This window comes from Dendronephthya gigantea, unplaced genomic scaffold (assembly GCF_004324835.1).
Source record: "Dendronephthya gigantea isolate DGI-Jeju-01 unplaced genomic scaffold, DenGig_1.0 000024F, whole genome shotgun sequence".
NCBI classification, from domain to species: Eukaryota; Metazoa; Cnidaria; class Anthozoa; order Malacalcyonacea; family Nephtheidae; genus Dendronephthya; species Dendronephthya gigantea.
Genome location: NW_021163034.1, coordinates 2,083,402 through 2,098,495, shown reverse-complemented (window position 1 = coordinate 2,098,495; position 15,094 = coordinate 2,083,402). Strand labels below are relative to the sequence as shown.

The following is a 15,094-nucleotide window of genomic DNA, read 5'->3' as shown; positions in this document are numbered from 1 at the left end:
CAATGAAATACAGTCACTGGACTCAAACTTTTGCCTCCTACTGTACATGGTCACATGGCCACGTTAGACTTTCTATTAAAATAAATAATCTTCATAGAATTTCATATTGCAAGTGATATACGTAAAACGTACTGATATGATGAGCCATACCATTGCCGTTCATTTTATCCGATGTCAACAAAATCCTCATACATTAAAATCAGAGCCAGCAATAATGAAAATGAAAGCGCATTCTGCTTCCTGTACATTAAGGTGGCTTTGACCAGTTCCCAGAAAACGCTTAAATGCTGACTCTTTTACGTACTCGAGGTCTCTACCATTTTCCGGACAAAACTGTTTACACAAGGTTATCTTAGCAAGTATTTACTCTATGAATACTCAGAAGGTTTCATTTGAAAGCTTAAAGTATGATCTTTCATCTGATGTATTTATTTTTGCAATTCATAACTATCCCCGTCCGGATTGAACATAATCCCAAAATTACATGCGACCGCATCGTTAAAAATTGCGAAGAACAGCCACATGTTTGGCTGAAAATCAGCTAAAATACGTCGTCTGAATGATTTTTACCGGTAAATCGATTTCCGGGGCATCTGGTTTCCTAGGATACACATATCAAAACATACAGCCGAAAGACGCCCGAAAGACGCCCGAAGGAGATTTCCGCCTGACCGAGTGTTTGTGCAAATTCCCACATTTAAGAAAAAATATGTACTTCTGGCGTATGATATTTAGTACAAAAATTGAGCAGGGGCCGGTTGTTCAAAAGCAGGTTAAATTTAACCCTGGGTTAGTGCTAAACCTGGGTTAAAATCCTTAACCCTAGGTTAGCTAAACCTGGGTTAAAACTGTGTTGTTCAAAGCAGGGTTAGCGGTAGGGTTAGTTAACCCAGGTTTAAAATATTTAACCTAAGATTAAATGTATTTTAAGGACTAAATTGGATATAAGAACGTTTTCGATTGGTCAATAAACGAGCGTCAAAACTTTACCCGACGAGGATATATTGTCAGTCGAAAGATTATATGCCGTGAGGGCAGGGTCGAAGGGACGTTGTTTTGAACAGTAATTTCCGTGCATGGAATTTTGGAAAGATTCGAAATGAAAGGCCATTTTCTATGATAAACAATGTCGATGTGAAACAAAATTAAGCAAATTATAAACAATCTATTTTAAAATTTTAGGCATTCTTTTATTATTCAAAATTCAGGAGCAAACATAGCCTTACCACTTGCTGCCAATCAAAAGCAGCATCCGAAACAAATATTTCGATTACGATGTTTCAATTTGTACGGTTGTATTCATTTATCGTGTATTGCATTGAATTGAAGCGAAGATAAATAAATCAATACATCAGCTGAAACCGAACGAAGTCAAACTTAAACAATTATTTGCTGTCGAAATTATTCGTAAAACCTTTCAAAAGTGTTTAATTCATGACGAATTATACGTGTTTACGTGTTTCAGCTCCTTATTCATCCATTTTGAATCGAAGTTAACCCAGGATTAAAAAGTTAACCACCTAGCTAGCAGGGTTAATTTTTTTTATCAATTTTAACCCAGGGTTAACGCTAACCGAGCTTTGTGCAACGTAAATCAACCAAGGTTTAAAATTTAACCCTGGGTTAGGCATTTTTAATCCTGGGTTAGCGTTAACCGGCTTTTGAACAACCGGCCCCAGGATTTTATAAACAAAATGGTGGGCGAACCGTCGCTTTTGGCTGAAAAGAAACGAAGATACAACGCTACAAAGATAAGGCATTGCATCATACTTTCCACAATGCATCTTTATGATTGAGTGAGACATTTGTTTGTTGAAATATCGCGATAACTCGCCTAAAACGCGATGAAAATTTACGAAATTAACACAAAAGTAAGATTATGATATTTACTATTCAGTCGTAGAATTTTCATGTCCCAAGCAGTCACGCTGGTCCAACTTAGCTAAGTTTCTCCCACTCGTGCGGGCTCATGTTGTCAGCGGACAACTTACACAAAATTGAGAGCAGAGCGTAAAACGAAAAGCTTTTAATTTTTTATGCGAAGACCGCTGGAAAACTGAGCCCTCTTTACCGGGAGAAAATTTGCCGAATATGACCAACGTGAGTAGCGTAGCCAGCCTGCCGATTTGTCCCGCTATGCTAATATTTTAATGTTCATTGACTGTGAAAACAATAAATTTTTGAAGAAATGAATAATTATAATAACTCGAAATTTACATAGCGGGACAAAATCGTCAGGCTGGCTACGCCACTGGTCCCAAGTATTCGTTTTGCCCAAGTTTTTAAATTTTGAATTCACCCGTCCTCGGGGACGGATATTACAGGGCGGATCACATAATGAGAAAATTATGAGAGGAAATATGAGAGGAAATTTAGCCATTTGAGTAATACTCAGGAAACCTATTAATTAATTAATAGCGTTTAATTCACTGCGTTTAATAAACGTCGAATGATACTAGCAAACCCCGGGTGAATTTTATTCAAAACGTACCTTTGTCAGAACATATTGTCTATTTTAGGCAGTTGTTATACCGCATTTGATGCTAACCGTATATTAACCCTGATTTTTTTGGGCCGGCCATAACCAAAAGCCAGCAGCTTCCTTTTCGATGATGGGTTGCTGGCAATAACAATTTCACTGCCAGCGGTGACAACAACAAGTGGTTTCTACAATGATAATATACATCATGGTTTGATTACTATGGCATATACACATGCAGCTTTTCATCTCACTCACTCACCTCAGGGAAGAAAGTGACTAGAATAGCCTTTGGTACTTACCCTAGGAATATAGCAGGTGCCCAGGCAGCCAAAGATTGATACTACCGTGAAGGTGTTGATGGTAAGGATGATGAGCGACGAATATAGCTCTGGCATAAATTTTGGTTCCAAATTTATGCCGGAGCTATAGTCTTATACCTTTTTAAACATAATCACACAATTTCGATTGGTTTTAAAAAGAATAATAAAATATATAATCGGTTAAATACTGCAGAATGGATTTTTATTTCCACAACCCCTCTGAGCGATTGGCCAAAATCCATGCATGACGAGATCACCCGAAAGAAGGCACCTCGGCGTTCGCTGTCGGTCGTTGAAGCGCTGCAGGGCCATGAAGAGAGTACATTTAAAACTTGAAAGATGACTACGGTATCAAAACATTTTTTAATGATGATTTTTAAGATAAATATTACAAAATTGGTACGCGTATATTATAAATTCAGTATTTATATAGACTGCATACGTACTGGGTACCTTTGATAGGAATAGCTTATCACATCTTCAAATGAGGAAGGTATACATAATTATATGTTATTAAGAAGTTAAAATGCTCATTCGTTTCTGGGTCAAAAAAGAAGGATTGCAAAATGATTACTTTTGTTATACGGTTACATTGTTAATAGGGTTACATTTTAACGTTTTATTGCGGGATACAAAATATATGCCTGATACAAAATATAAGCTGTCTATGTGATGAATAAACAATTACATGGGATCACGTGAAATTTAGGGCAATAGAAACATATTCAAATGACCATGCTATCAACGAGGACTTTCTTGTCTCCGGATTCTTGGGGTTGGTCGTAGCCATAAGCAGGCGGCGCGCCCCCAGGGTAACCATGTTGTACAGACGATGATTGGTTGCTGGCAACAACAACTGCACTTCCTGTAGGTTGCATTGGGGCGACAACAATAATTGGGTCCTATAAAAATAGTACACATCATGGTTAGCTGGAAGATTGGAGGATTATGATCGTTGGATAGATCCAACAGGTACTCGCGTCTTCTAGCTGTAATCGAACCTAATTCGCTTAAAAAAGCGGCGAGAATAGAGACCCCTTAAGATTGGGTTGACGGACTTAATTTGTGTTCTAATTAACTACGCTCTTTATCTTGGAGCGTGTAACAATTTCGTTGATTCATAAACGCTTTATATATGAAACGTGATATTGAGCTGTGATATGAGAAAGCAAAGGCTAGTGCTGATGTATCTAGAAAAGCAAGAAATTCAGATCGGCAATGTGTGTTTAACGTTCGCCTTATAAAATAGAAAGCCTAACGGCTTCGATACTCACAACAGGAGCACAGCAGGTACCCAGGCAACCAAGGATTGATGCAGTGAAGGTGGTGACAGTCAGAATGATGAAAAATACAAGACAGACGATGATAATATTGCGAAGAGTGTCAAGATCATCGCAATTAATGTTCCCTGTAGAAAGCAAGGAGAAACTATAAAAAATGCTAAGATAAAATAATGTTTTGATTCTGAAATCATCAACAATTGGGACAGTCCCGTCGACTTTTTTCGCCATGAAATTTGTCCTATATAGCCTTCAATATTGTTTTCTGGGAGTTTTAAAACAGGCACGATATAGATGCATTTGATTGTATGATTTTATAACACACATTTTTATTTCACACGTTCTGTACTAAACTCACCAGATTCACCACCATAACTACAAGTGCATGTATCCTCAAAATATGTGCATTCGTCCTCTACGACTTCGTTTAACAGAATTGTAAAAATGATCAATGCTATCGAACCGCCTATGGAAACTATCACTGCGATGATATTGAAGAACAAGGCGAATCCCATCTGAAATAAAAAAATAAGAAATCCATTTCTTTGTCAATATAATTTCAATCGGGAATATTCGGAATTTATAAACTATACTGCTGTCGCTTATCCTGCAGTCGCTGATATAACTTCTAATCACCACGTTAGTCTCTGATATAATAATTGGTATATAATTATATACTGAGGTTGAAAATTCTTTGAAAATTTCGGACTCTGATTAGTCAATCGACACGGATTGTTAACGATGATCACCTGAGCAAATTTTTTCAGAGAAAATAAGGCGTAGAACCAGTACATGGAGTTAAAATTAAAAATCTGCGCTAAAGAACATTGCTTATCTTTATTTTGCATTAATTATTTAGATGAGGTACACCTTCGGCGAATAACTGTTAATAATGATCAAACTGCGATTTTACTATACGTTTGGGGCACGCCATCTTTTCAGGAAACGACCAATAATATTTCATTAGGATTTCAATTTTTGAGGTCGTACTCTCTAAGTGACAAATTCTGAACTAATTAAGCTAAATATATTGGCACGTCAATGCATGAATTTTCTTTTGGCTAATAAGCTGATGCTTGTCCGCAATGTTGGCCACAATAGCGACCTTAAGCAAGTAGGACGCGAACGCGACGACGACGGCTATCAATACAATAGATCATTGAAAAGAAATGAATAATTAAAGACCATGATGGGTTTTAGAAGTCGTCTTCGTTCTGTTTACAACCGGAAAACGTGGTTTTTTACGTCTTGCCTAAACGGGTGCATTTCAGGACCCAGCGAGCCCTATACCTCGAATGAGGCTCGTTAGAATTGTCTTTAAACATAAACACAATGTTCTTAACGCTTTATACTTACTAAATCGATACAATTAATAATATACAACAACAACTTTGCCATAGCATTTATTTAAAAGAGAATTTCAGCCGCGTCGTCGTCGTGTTGCCGTCCTACATGCTTAAGGTCCCTAATTACGGTTCGTAAGAGGTGGACCTATATACTTAAAGGCGTTTAGCTACACGCATGTTACTGATCAAATGTTATCCTGTGTCTAAACCAAAAGGAATAAAGCTTCCCTCTTACCACAATGCTCTTTTTGGTGGCTCCAGCGGCAATAGTGAGTATTCCTGGCACAGCGTACTAAAACGAGAATATTTTATATCGAGTGCCACATTATTATCGTCGGTGGAAACATAGGCAGCCTAAATTTGCGTGATAATTTGAACGCAAGAAATTTTTCAGCTATTTGTCAACATGCTGGTAATGTTCCGCAAATTTAGGACGCCTTTATATGCATGGTGGAATCTGGAATGTAATCAGTTTCTAAGGAGGTTTTTTCTTATCCGGCTATAGTTGATGAGAGTTGTTCGTTGCCATTAAAGCATGGATATTCTTCAATAGTGCCGGCATGAATAATTCATCCCTAGAAAGACCGCAAACGAATGACTTTCTGTGAAGTCTTCATTCAGATGTACACTACAGGACTATCTACAGAAACTCACCATTTATGCGGTTTTCCAATAGGCGACATTTTTCTCGAGTTTTTTTCCTCATTTTTCTTCCGTAGTAGGTTATACTGTGTCTTATAGGAAACTTGAGAAGTGTTTTTGTCCGCGCCCTATTTTAGACAGTCGTTATCCTACATTTGATGCGAAGCTATCTGGGAAGTTCGCCTATTTAACGAATCGGTTTTCCAAGCAATTATACAAAGAATACATAGCTCTGATGCTTAATTATGATTATGCTTATCGAAACGTCCAGAAGAGTTTTTATCCACTTAGTCGTTGTATCACATTCAGTGATGCAATGTTATTAAAACGAGCTGTCACGCTGCCCTTTCAATATAATTTTTTTGAAACATCAGTCACTCAGCTAGTCATGAAGATGTTGAATTCTAATTACTTATAAGCAAGCAACAACGGGGTAGCAATTGTTATTGAGTAAAAGTCGCCGACCGTGTCGTGAATAAAGTTCGTGGTTTTATCAGCTCTAACTAAAATTGCTTGCACGTTTGTTACAAAGAATGTTCATGAAGTTCCTGAAACTACCGCTATAGAATAGTATATTAAGAACTCAAAATCTCGTTATATGAAGCACTATAGAAGGTGATAAATTTCTTATCTATTACACTATACAATTATGATGCTATTGTGCAGACAACACATCAAAACAATCCACAAAAATGCTGAAATAAAAAGGCTGCCTGACATGCAACTACGTTTTAAGGTCGTTTAGAACTGCTTCTGATAAAAATTCTCATTATTCTCGTGTGTGTTGTGGCGTATATTTGTCATACAAATATTTCAGCGCGACAATACTTGAAATTCAACGGAGTAATCATTTCATTATTATTGCATCAACTGTAGCTACTTGAAAATCTCTGAACCGTGGTCGGGAAAATTAGTGTGTTATAACCGCACACTTTATACGGCCAAATCATTTAGTTTATCGATTTTGATGCCCTCTCCACACGATGTATGGGAGAATATGCTCAATATGTTAAATATTTAGCTTCAACTTCGAAACCGTTTTGGCATGTAGTCTTATTTTCATGATGATGGCCTTTGGGTTTAAACGTTCACACGTCTTCTTCCGGGTTTAGATAGTTTATAGATATATCGATAATATATTATACAGCTGATTCAATTAACGTTGTGCTTCCAAAACCATACACGTTAAACTCTGAGTGCTCAAGGGATCATGGTTTTTTGTTAATTTAGGCTTGTTACACTTGGAAATTTGGCTTTAACAAGAATATCCATGACATATAGAAGCCTCACGATGGAAAACATACTGCAAAAGCAATTTTCTGATTTTAAGGGATTAAAAGGTGCGCTCAAAGTTTAAGGTTTCGAAAGGACAACCGATCACAAGCCTGATTGAATTAGCTGTATTGCCTTTCACCAGCTAAACGAAGGGTGATCGTCATATTTAAGACGATTCCGAGAGCGCAATCTGATTATTTCTCGCCCATATTTTTACCCTAGAAGGAACCTTGCGCTGATTTTGTGAACAAAATTTGCAAATTCTGCCTGTAGGCGCGACGGAATTTAAGCAAAGTCGTGATTAATACTTACATAAAGTCAAATACTTACATAAAGCGACCACAAACCAGCCGTGGCAGCTTTTTCGCCTGACAACTTGCTCGCTGAGACTGCACCACAGATCACAGTGATGAGAGCAAAACCCAGCATAATACAACCAGTGACTATCGAGCCAACAGCGGTACATCTTGACATTACCATTTTGAAAAATACTGCTGAAACTTTGTGCAAAAAACTAGGTGTGATAAATCTGATTTCTTGCTTCGAAGCGTGCTGTTCAACGAATTCAGACTAGCATTTTTTAACGCTTGACAGTATTGGTGATGATGTCATACACCACACTTGGCCAGAAATGTTAGCGGTGAGGTGTGTGGGCTCACACGGTTCAGTTTTCAGTTCATTATTCAGATCACTGTCGCTCAATTCGAGAAAGACAATATAGCGATTGTTTTTACTTTATCAACCAACTACATAATCTACAGATACAGCCTGATCAAAAACTAACAGGTTATAAAATATGAATGTAATAGTTAATAGTATAAAAAACCCACTTCTCGATGCTGGAATGACGTCAGAAGCAAGCACGCTAATCCTTTGCTAATCCGCAAGCAGAAGCGCTAGTGTGACCGCAACCTATATACTTATAAAATCTTTGGACAATCGTTGGGAGATTAATGCGCTAAACCGCTCACACTAAGGGAAAATCATTTTTACTTTTCACATGACTCATGGAAAAATATGCTCAATATGCTAAATTATAGATTCAACTTCTATTATAAACTGACATTGTTCGAGACCGTTTTGACGAAAGCGAACATGAGAACACTTGAATTGTGTACACGTAGCTATATAGTCTAATTTTAATGACGATGGCCTTCGGGTTTAAACTTTGAGAAGTTTTCTTCTGTGTTTAGACGGTTTATAGATTGATCGACTATACAGTATATTGTCCTGTCACCAGCTAAACACAGGTTCGTCAGGGTTCCATGAGCACAATATGACAATTTTCTAAGGACGTTTAGTTGTCAAATACTTACATAAAGACTAAAGTGACCACAGTCCGTCCGTGGCAGCTATTTCGCCTGACAACTTGCTGGCTGAGATTGCGCCACAGATCACAGTGATGATGGCAAAACCCACCACATAATACAACCAATGACTATCGAGCTAACAGCGGTACTTCTTGACATTACCATGTTGAAAAATACCGCTGAAACTTTGTGCAAAAAACTAGTTGTGATAAATCTGACTTCCTGCTTTGAAGCGTGCTGTTCAACGAAATCAAACTAGCATATTTTAACGCTTGACAGTATTTAACGACGATGATGATGTTATACACCACACATAGCCAGATATGTAAGCGGTGAAGTGTGTTGGATCATACGGTTCAGTTTTCAGTTCATTATTTAGATTAGTGTCGCTCAATTCGAGAAATACAATATGGAGATTGTTTTTACAACCAATGTAATAATTATATAGATAATAGTATAAAAAACCCATGAGCGTAAAACGATGAGCTTCATCGAGTTAGGTAACACATTTACATGTCTTTTCACGATTCTAAAATGCGATGACGATGTTAATAAAGCTAGAGCATTTACGGGCGAGATATGACATGCACATTTGCCGATACCCGCGCGCGCAACGAGCAGAAACGTGAACTGTAAGGTACCTAATATCATTAATGTGTATATATCAAATTTATTGAACAGTTCAAACGGAGAAAATGCAAACGGGACACGAGATCCCATGCGAGGCATTCCTCCGATAACATATTTACATATACAAAAATAGATAACACACAGAAGAAATATAAGTTATATAGCTGCACGCATCAAAGAATAAGCATATGCCACAAGCTCAAAAATGTACTAGAAATAAGTACACTTTCCCATAGGATGACCATCACAAAATATTCTTTCTCGGGAACATACTTGTGGATCTCGACTTACTTAAATTTTCAGTTGTTAAAGATCGATAAAATTGATGTTTAGAACATGGAAAAACAATATTTCTTAATTTGGGGTTAAAAAGAAAGCAAATTTTAATGATTCCCCTCTCCTTTCTTAAAGGCGACTCCATATTGGATTCCTAAATTAGCGCTAAGTCGTCTCCTCTAATAAGAAGAAAAAAAATTGACCGCCGTTTCCCATTAAACGGATAAAACTATAACAGTTTAGTACGATTATCGAACTCTATTGATTATTACTTCGTTATAAAAGAGGTAGATACATACTATAAAGAAGTTATCACAACGGCTTTTCGATCAGGAATAAAAACAGAAAGATTGCCAAATCATTATCTGAGTGTTTTATTTAGTAACGGTTACATTGTGGGATACAAAATATATGCTTGAACACGCAGAAAGAAACGAATGGAATATATAGGGCAGCTATAAACGCCTATGCATGTGATTGTGATGAACAAGCAATCGCATGAAATCGCGTGAAAATCAAGATAATAGGAACAGATTCAAATAACCATGTTATTAACAAGGCCTTTCTTGTCGCCGTACTCTTGGGGTTGGCCGTGGCCATAAGCAGGCGGCATTCCTCCAGGGTAACCATGTTGGAAAGACGACGATTGATTGCTGGCAACAACAACTGTACCCCCGGGGGGTTGAACGCCGGCGGTGACCACAACAATTGGATCCTGCGAAGGTATTATAATTATGAACATGGTTGGCTAAGAAGTAAGAAACGAAGACCAAACCGTGTCTCTTTGAGTCTTCCAGCAGGAATTGAGCCTACTCTTTTCCGTGCTCGTGGAAGAAGTATAAAATCTAGTTTTGGTGAGAGCACCGCTACTGAATATGGCAAAGCGTAGGACAAGATATTGAGATTTCAGTGATTACAGAAGAGCTTTTTCTTGGGGCCATGCACGTGTTCACAGAGTCGGTCCGTGACGTGCTTGAATAACGAGAAAATGGTTTAAAAACGCATTACGCATCAACCTTTGAGGCGACCTGGGGGCAAGTGAAACGCTACTGACAAGTACCCCTGCATGAAGACCAAGCTGCTCTCATACTCACCGCAGGAGCACAGCAGGTACCCAGGCAACCAAAGATCGACGCGGTGAAGGTGGTGATAGTCAGAATGATAAAAGCGACAAGGCAAACGATGATTAAGATATGAATTGTGTCGAAATCATCGCAGTGCATGTTCCCTGTAGAAAGTAAAGAAAAACCTATTTAGAAAAAAATTACTAAAATCAACATTACCAGAAATTTGCGACATGATAATTTGCATGTATACTAATTTGCATTTAACTTTCAGTATAATGGCCTTCAACTTTTACTATAAAATACATATAGTAAATATACAAAACCTAAAAATGCCGTTGTCCTATAGCCCTTGCCCACTGTTTGCCGACCTCTAGATCGGTAGAGCAGCTGTTTAGAAACGTTTTGGTGACAGGATTTTTTAGCTTGGGCATTTCTGCATTCGGCCAAATTTAAAAATATATTGCTCAAAGTTTTGTCCGTGTGCTGTCCACGAACTTATAAAATCGCTCACATTGATTCGAATATTTCGATTCAGGTAGTTGATGAATTGACGTATAATGTACCCAAAAAAATTGTTTAAACGGCTCGGATTTTTACTGCAATCACTTTAAAAAATATTATCAGTCTTGTCTGGAACTTGAACAATACGAAGGCTATATACACATTTGTTCACAATCATTTGGCCGAACGTAGAAATACCTAAGGAAAGTAATTCGATCATTAAAACGTTGGGAAACGGCTGTTCTATTGATCCAGAGGTCGGCAAACAGTGGGCAAGATCTAGGTCAACGGCATTTTTAGGTTTTGTATATTTACTATATGTATTTTATAGTGAAAGTTGAAGGCCATTATGCTGAAAGTTAAATGCAAATTAGTATACATGCAAATTATCATGTCGCAAATTTCTGGTAATGACAATAGACCCTTTCGATAATTACACCTAATTACGATAATTAAGTCACAGCGTACGCTATCGTTTTAGATTTAGAACCACTTTAAATTAGATAGTCTGGGAGCCTCGTTTTAGTGTTACAGCTTGTTTTCACGTTTATTGCTCAAAATAAAAAAAATCCTCTTGACTCATGAGTGGAATAAGGGTGTTTTGCACGCGGCTAGTCAAAGTGAAACTTTTAAAAGCAAATGTGGTGTCGTAAAAGGGTGAAAGGATTTCAATTGAGACACAGTAGAATCCACAATAATATGATAATTCACATATTTTTCTCTCTAGAATTTTCTCTTAATTTTTTTTCTTCTTGACATCAAAATTTATGAGACGACGAACACTAACATATGATTTTTTAACAATCGTTTTACAGCTTTCTGACCAAGATTGTATTATTTAAAACTCACACGATACGGAGTCTACTTCACCAGATCCGCTGCGATATAAACAGGTGCAGGTATCTCCGTGGTACGTGCAGAGCATATTTCCATCCTTGACTTCATTTAAGAGAATGGTTAAAATGGTCAATGCCGCTGAAGCGCCCAGAGAAACAATCACTGCGATGATATTGAAGAACAAGGCGAAGCCCATCTAAAATGCATTTAGTATTTTTGAAAATAAAAAATCATCATTATATTTATTATAGAAATTTTGACTCTGACTGAGATTGTGAAGTGTACTACAGCATATTGACCACAACTAACTATACACATGGTCATAACTATGCATAGTCTCCTGCGCTAACTCACTTAAGGGCGCTTCGCAATTTTTGTTCTCCGACTTTCCAGTTTCGACAGACGCAAACGAGTCAACAGTTATGAAATGCTCATAGTATATGATATTTAAGGGGTTCTTTTACAATATCTAAGTTACCCATTCGATCACATCTATCAAAAGAAAAAAAATTGTATCTAAAATCGCAACAAAAGTTGCCGGTAAAATTACTTATAGATATAGTCTAAAATATTAATCACTTATTACTTGCAGTCAGCTTGATAAAACTTCAGTATATATCGTATACTGACCCGGCGTACATACAGTACGCTACAATTGCCGATGATATTACAGTGGCCACAATTTTCCTCAGTTATTTTAAGCCGGTTGTATGAAAGCCGGGTAGCGCTATCCACCGGATAGTAGTTTTTTCAATCGCTATAAAATCGCCCGTTGTTTGCTGTGACTTTGATTCAATCTTAGTATTCCTAAATCGAGGATCTCTCTAATCATTGTCGGTTCTAAAGAAGAAATGTTATCGCTTTTCGAGCATTTTTAGAACGGTTGAAAAAATCACTATCCTGTGAATAGCTGGATTGCTGTACCTGGATTTCATACAACCGGCCCCAGGTTGCCACTAAGTCGCAACGAAATACTTTTCCCTTACCACAACACCTCTTTTGGTTGCGCCGGCAACAATGGTCAGTATTCCTGGCACAGCATACTAAAGGCAAAATATTTAACATTTTTAAAATATCACCAGAAAGTTTCCCAAAGGGGTGCATATTCAGTTTAAAACGGCTGGTCAACTTGTAGCCGCGACTAGGTATCCATTTAATAGAGAGTTTGGCGATCTAAAACGGCAACGGCAACGACAACAGTCACAACACTGCAGCGGTAAAAATACATTCACTTTAATATAATATGGCATTCAAGGAAAATACGAGTTAGCATTGACTTCATTTGCCTCTTTAAGTTTCCTCTCTCCCTCTTAAACCGTTATTAAATATTATGAATAAAGTTGATCAACACATCAACTGGTCATCCACCGTCACATTGGGCGGTGAAAATCACAATGCAGTTTCAGCAACTACGACAACGTGCAATTTTTAAAACCACGTAATTCACACTTTCATTTGTCCTCTTTCTTTTGTCGTCCACTGTTGGTGAGCACTTTGCGGTAATGCCTGGTTCCATTAAAGCCCTGCACACGCTGGATGCGATTCACTAACGCGACGCGAATTTTTCATTTTTAGAAACGAATAAAATCAATTCTGAATGAACATTTTCAGAGCTATCGGTACCAGACCAGTCAAAATGTACCATCAATCGGTAATGGACGATTGTCATCGCACTACGTATTTCTCATCGGTGATAATTACTCGTTCACGAAAATTACGATTTAATGGAAACCGGGCTTAATGCATGAGCTAAATCTCTGTGCATGATGACGAAATGTAATAGTTTTAATATGTGACTGGTAAGTGTTACGGCAGTGCTTTGGCGAATTCTACACGACTATATATCAATAGTATACTGCATTACTAAAGTATTTTTACCACATGCTAATTATAGCGGGGGAGGTGGGCGATAAAAACATTAACAGAATGTAAAGAATTAGTGCATGTAATGGAGATCGTGCATGATTATACGAAAATGCCCTGCTCCCCAATATTATCGTTATGCTGGTTATAATAGGGTTATAATGATTGATATATATAGTGTGTATAAAAGTAAACTAAAGTGCCGTTTCCAAGTCTTAAATTAATATTATTCCATATTAAAAGAAAACAAGAAAAGACGCCCAACCGCGACGTGATTAATTTCGTTGTGATGACAGTTGCTACACGTATAGCTATATAATATTACTGGCGTTAAAATTGTTCATGTAACTTCTGAAACCCTTTCTTTCATTTGATATATTAACTACAAACTCAATGGTCATTTATATATAGTTGAAAGTTGAAGGGCCGATTAATTGATTTCCCTTTGAAACAATGCGACTATGATACTAACATATTTAATTTCCGGCCTTTGCAGAGCCCAAATTTCAAAACACAACAACAAGCGCACACAATAAATAGAATTGCTTGGCGTGTATGGCCACCGCTTCTGATTTTTAGACATCGTCCCGATGATACTTCCTCGACAGATATTTAATGTTCGTTTAAAAGAAAAACAACAGCGTTACCTTACATCATGCTCGTTTCTATGTTTATGGGCGTCTTTCACAATTCTTGTTTAATTTCACAAATTCCGGAGAAGGCTTTATGTTATGGCATGCAATGTTATGTTATGTTATATGTATATAGATTAGGACTGCTTTAATTTTCATGAAAATGATGAGAGGGAAAAACTCGATTGCTAAAATTCTTGGTATTTCAGATATGAATTGGTTAAGAAACCTTTATTAGCTGTCATTATACAAATACTTACATAAAGCGACCACAGACCGGCTGAGGCAGCTGCATCGCCTGACAATTTGCTTGCTATAATCGCGCCACAGATCCCAATGACGACAGCAAAACCCAGCAATATACAACCAGTTATTATCGAGCCAACAGCGGTACTTCTTGACATTGCCATGTTGAACTGAGTTTGTTCTACGAATTATAATTTAAGCTATCATTGGCATGATGAAACTACTGGATGCTGATTGGTTAAAGAAAGTAAAGTTATTTCTATAATTATACTGCGGCCGATTGTTTAAAAGCCGGTGGGCTTAACCTTGATTAAGTAATTCTTACACTTTTCTAAACTCTTGTTCATGAAATTGAACATTCTTGATTCTTCTTCCATAAATGTTTCC

At 37.4% G+C, this 15,094-nt stretch overlaps 2 protein-coding genes across 2 annotated transcripts; both read right to left on the bottom strand.

The window, feature by feature from the left end:
* Nucleotides 1-3,146: 3,146 nt before the first annotated feature.
* Nucleotides 3,147-7,941, bottom strand: LOC114522836. Its single transcript, XM_028543591.1, has 5 exons — nucleotides 7,676-7,941; nucleotides 5,664-5,720; nucleotides 4,441-4,597; nucleotides 4,077-4,210; nucleotides 3,147-3,704 (listed from the first exon to the last, which is right to left on the bottom strand). The coding sequence occupies exons 1-5, from the start codon at nucleotides 7,823-7,825 to the stop codon at nucleotides 3,528-3,530; spliced, it is 675 nt and encodes a 224-aa protein (XP_028399392.1). The 5' UTR covers nucleotides 7,826-7,941; the 3' UTR covers nucleotides 3,147-3,527.
* Nucleotides 7,942-9,919: 1,978 nt separating this feature from the next.
* LOC114522837 lies at nucleotides 9,920-14,787 on the bottom strand. Its single transcript, XM_028543593.1, has 5 exons — nucleotides 14,722-14,787; nucleotides 12,953-13,009; nucleotides 11,979-12,162; nucleotides 10,656-10,789; nucleotides 9,920-10,276 (listed from the first exon to the last, which is right to left on the bottom strand). The coding sequence occupies exons 3-5, from the start codon at nucleotides 12,160-12,162 to the stop codon at nucleotides 10,097-10,099; spliced, it is 498 nt and encodes a 165-aa protein (XP_028399394.1). The 5' UTR covers nucleotides 12,953-13,009; nucleotides 14,722-14,787; the 3' UTR covers nucleotides 9,920-10,096.
* Nucleotides 14,788-15,094: the final 307 nt, after the last annotated feature.

Excerpts from the sequence above, each read along its gene's own strand:
- LOC114522836 (XM_028543591.1), bottom strand. The coding sequence starts at position 7,825 with ATGGTAATGTCAAGATGTACCGCTGTTGGCTCGATAGTCACTGGTTGT. Across the intron at positions 4,211-4,440 it reads TAGTTATGGTGGTGAATCTG|GGAACATTAATTGCGATGAT; the intron begins GTGAGTTTAGTA and ends TGCTTTCTACAG. Across the intron at positions 3,705-4,076 it reads GTACCTGCTGTGCTCCTGTT|GACCCAATTATTGTTGTCGC; the intron begins GTGAGTATCGAA and ends CTATTTTTATAG.
- LOC114522837 (XM_028543593.1), bottom strand. The coding sequence starts at position 12,162 with ATGGGCTTCGCCTTGTTCTTCAATATCATCGCAGTGATTGTTTCTCTG. Across the intron at positions 10,790-11,978 it reads TGAAGTAGACTCCGTATCGT|GGAACATGCACTGCGATGAT; the intron begins GTGAGTTTTAAA and ends TACTTTCTACAG. Across the intron at positions 10,277-10,655 it reads GTACCTGCTGTGCTCCTGCG|GATCCAATTGTTGTGGTCAC; the intron begins GTGAGTATGAGA and ends ATACCTTCGCAG.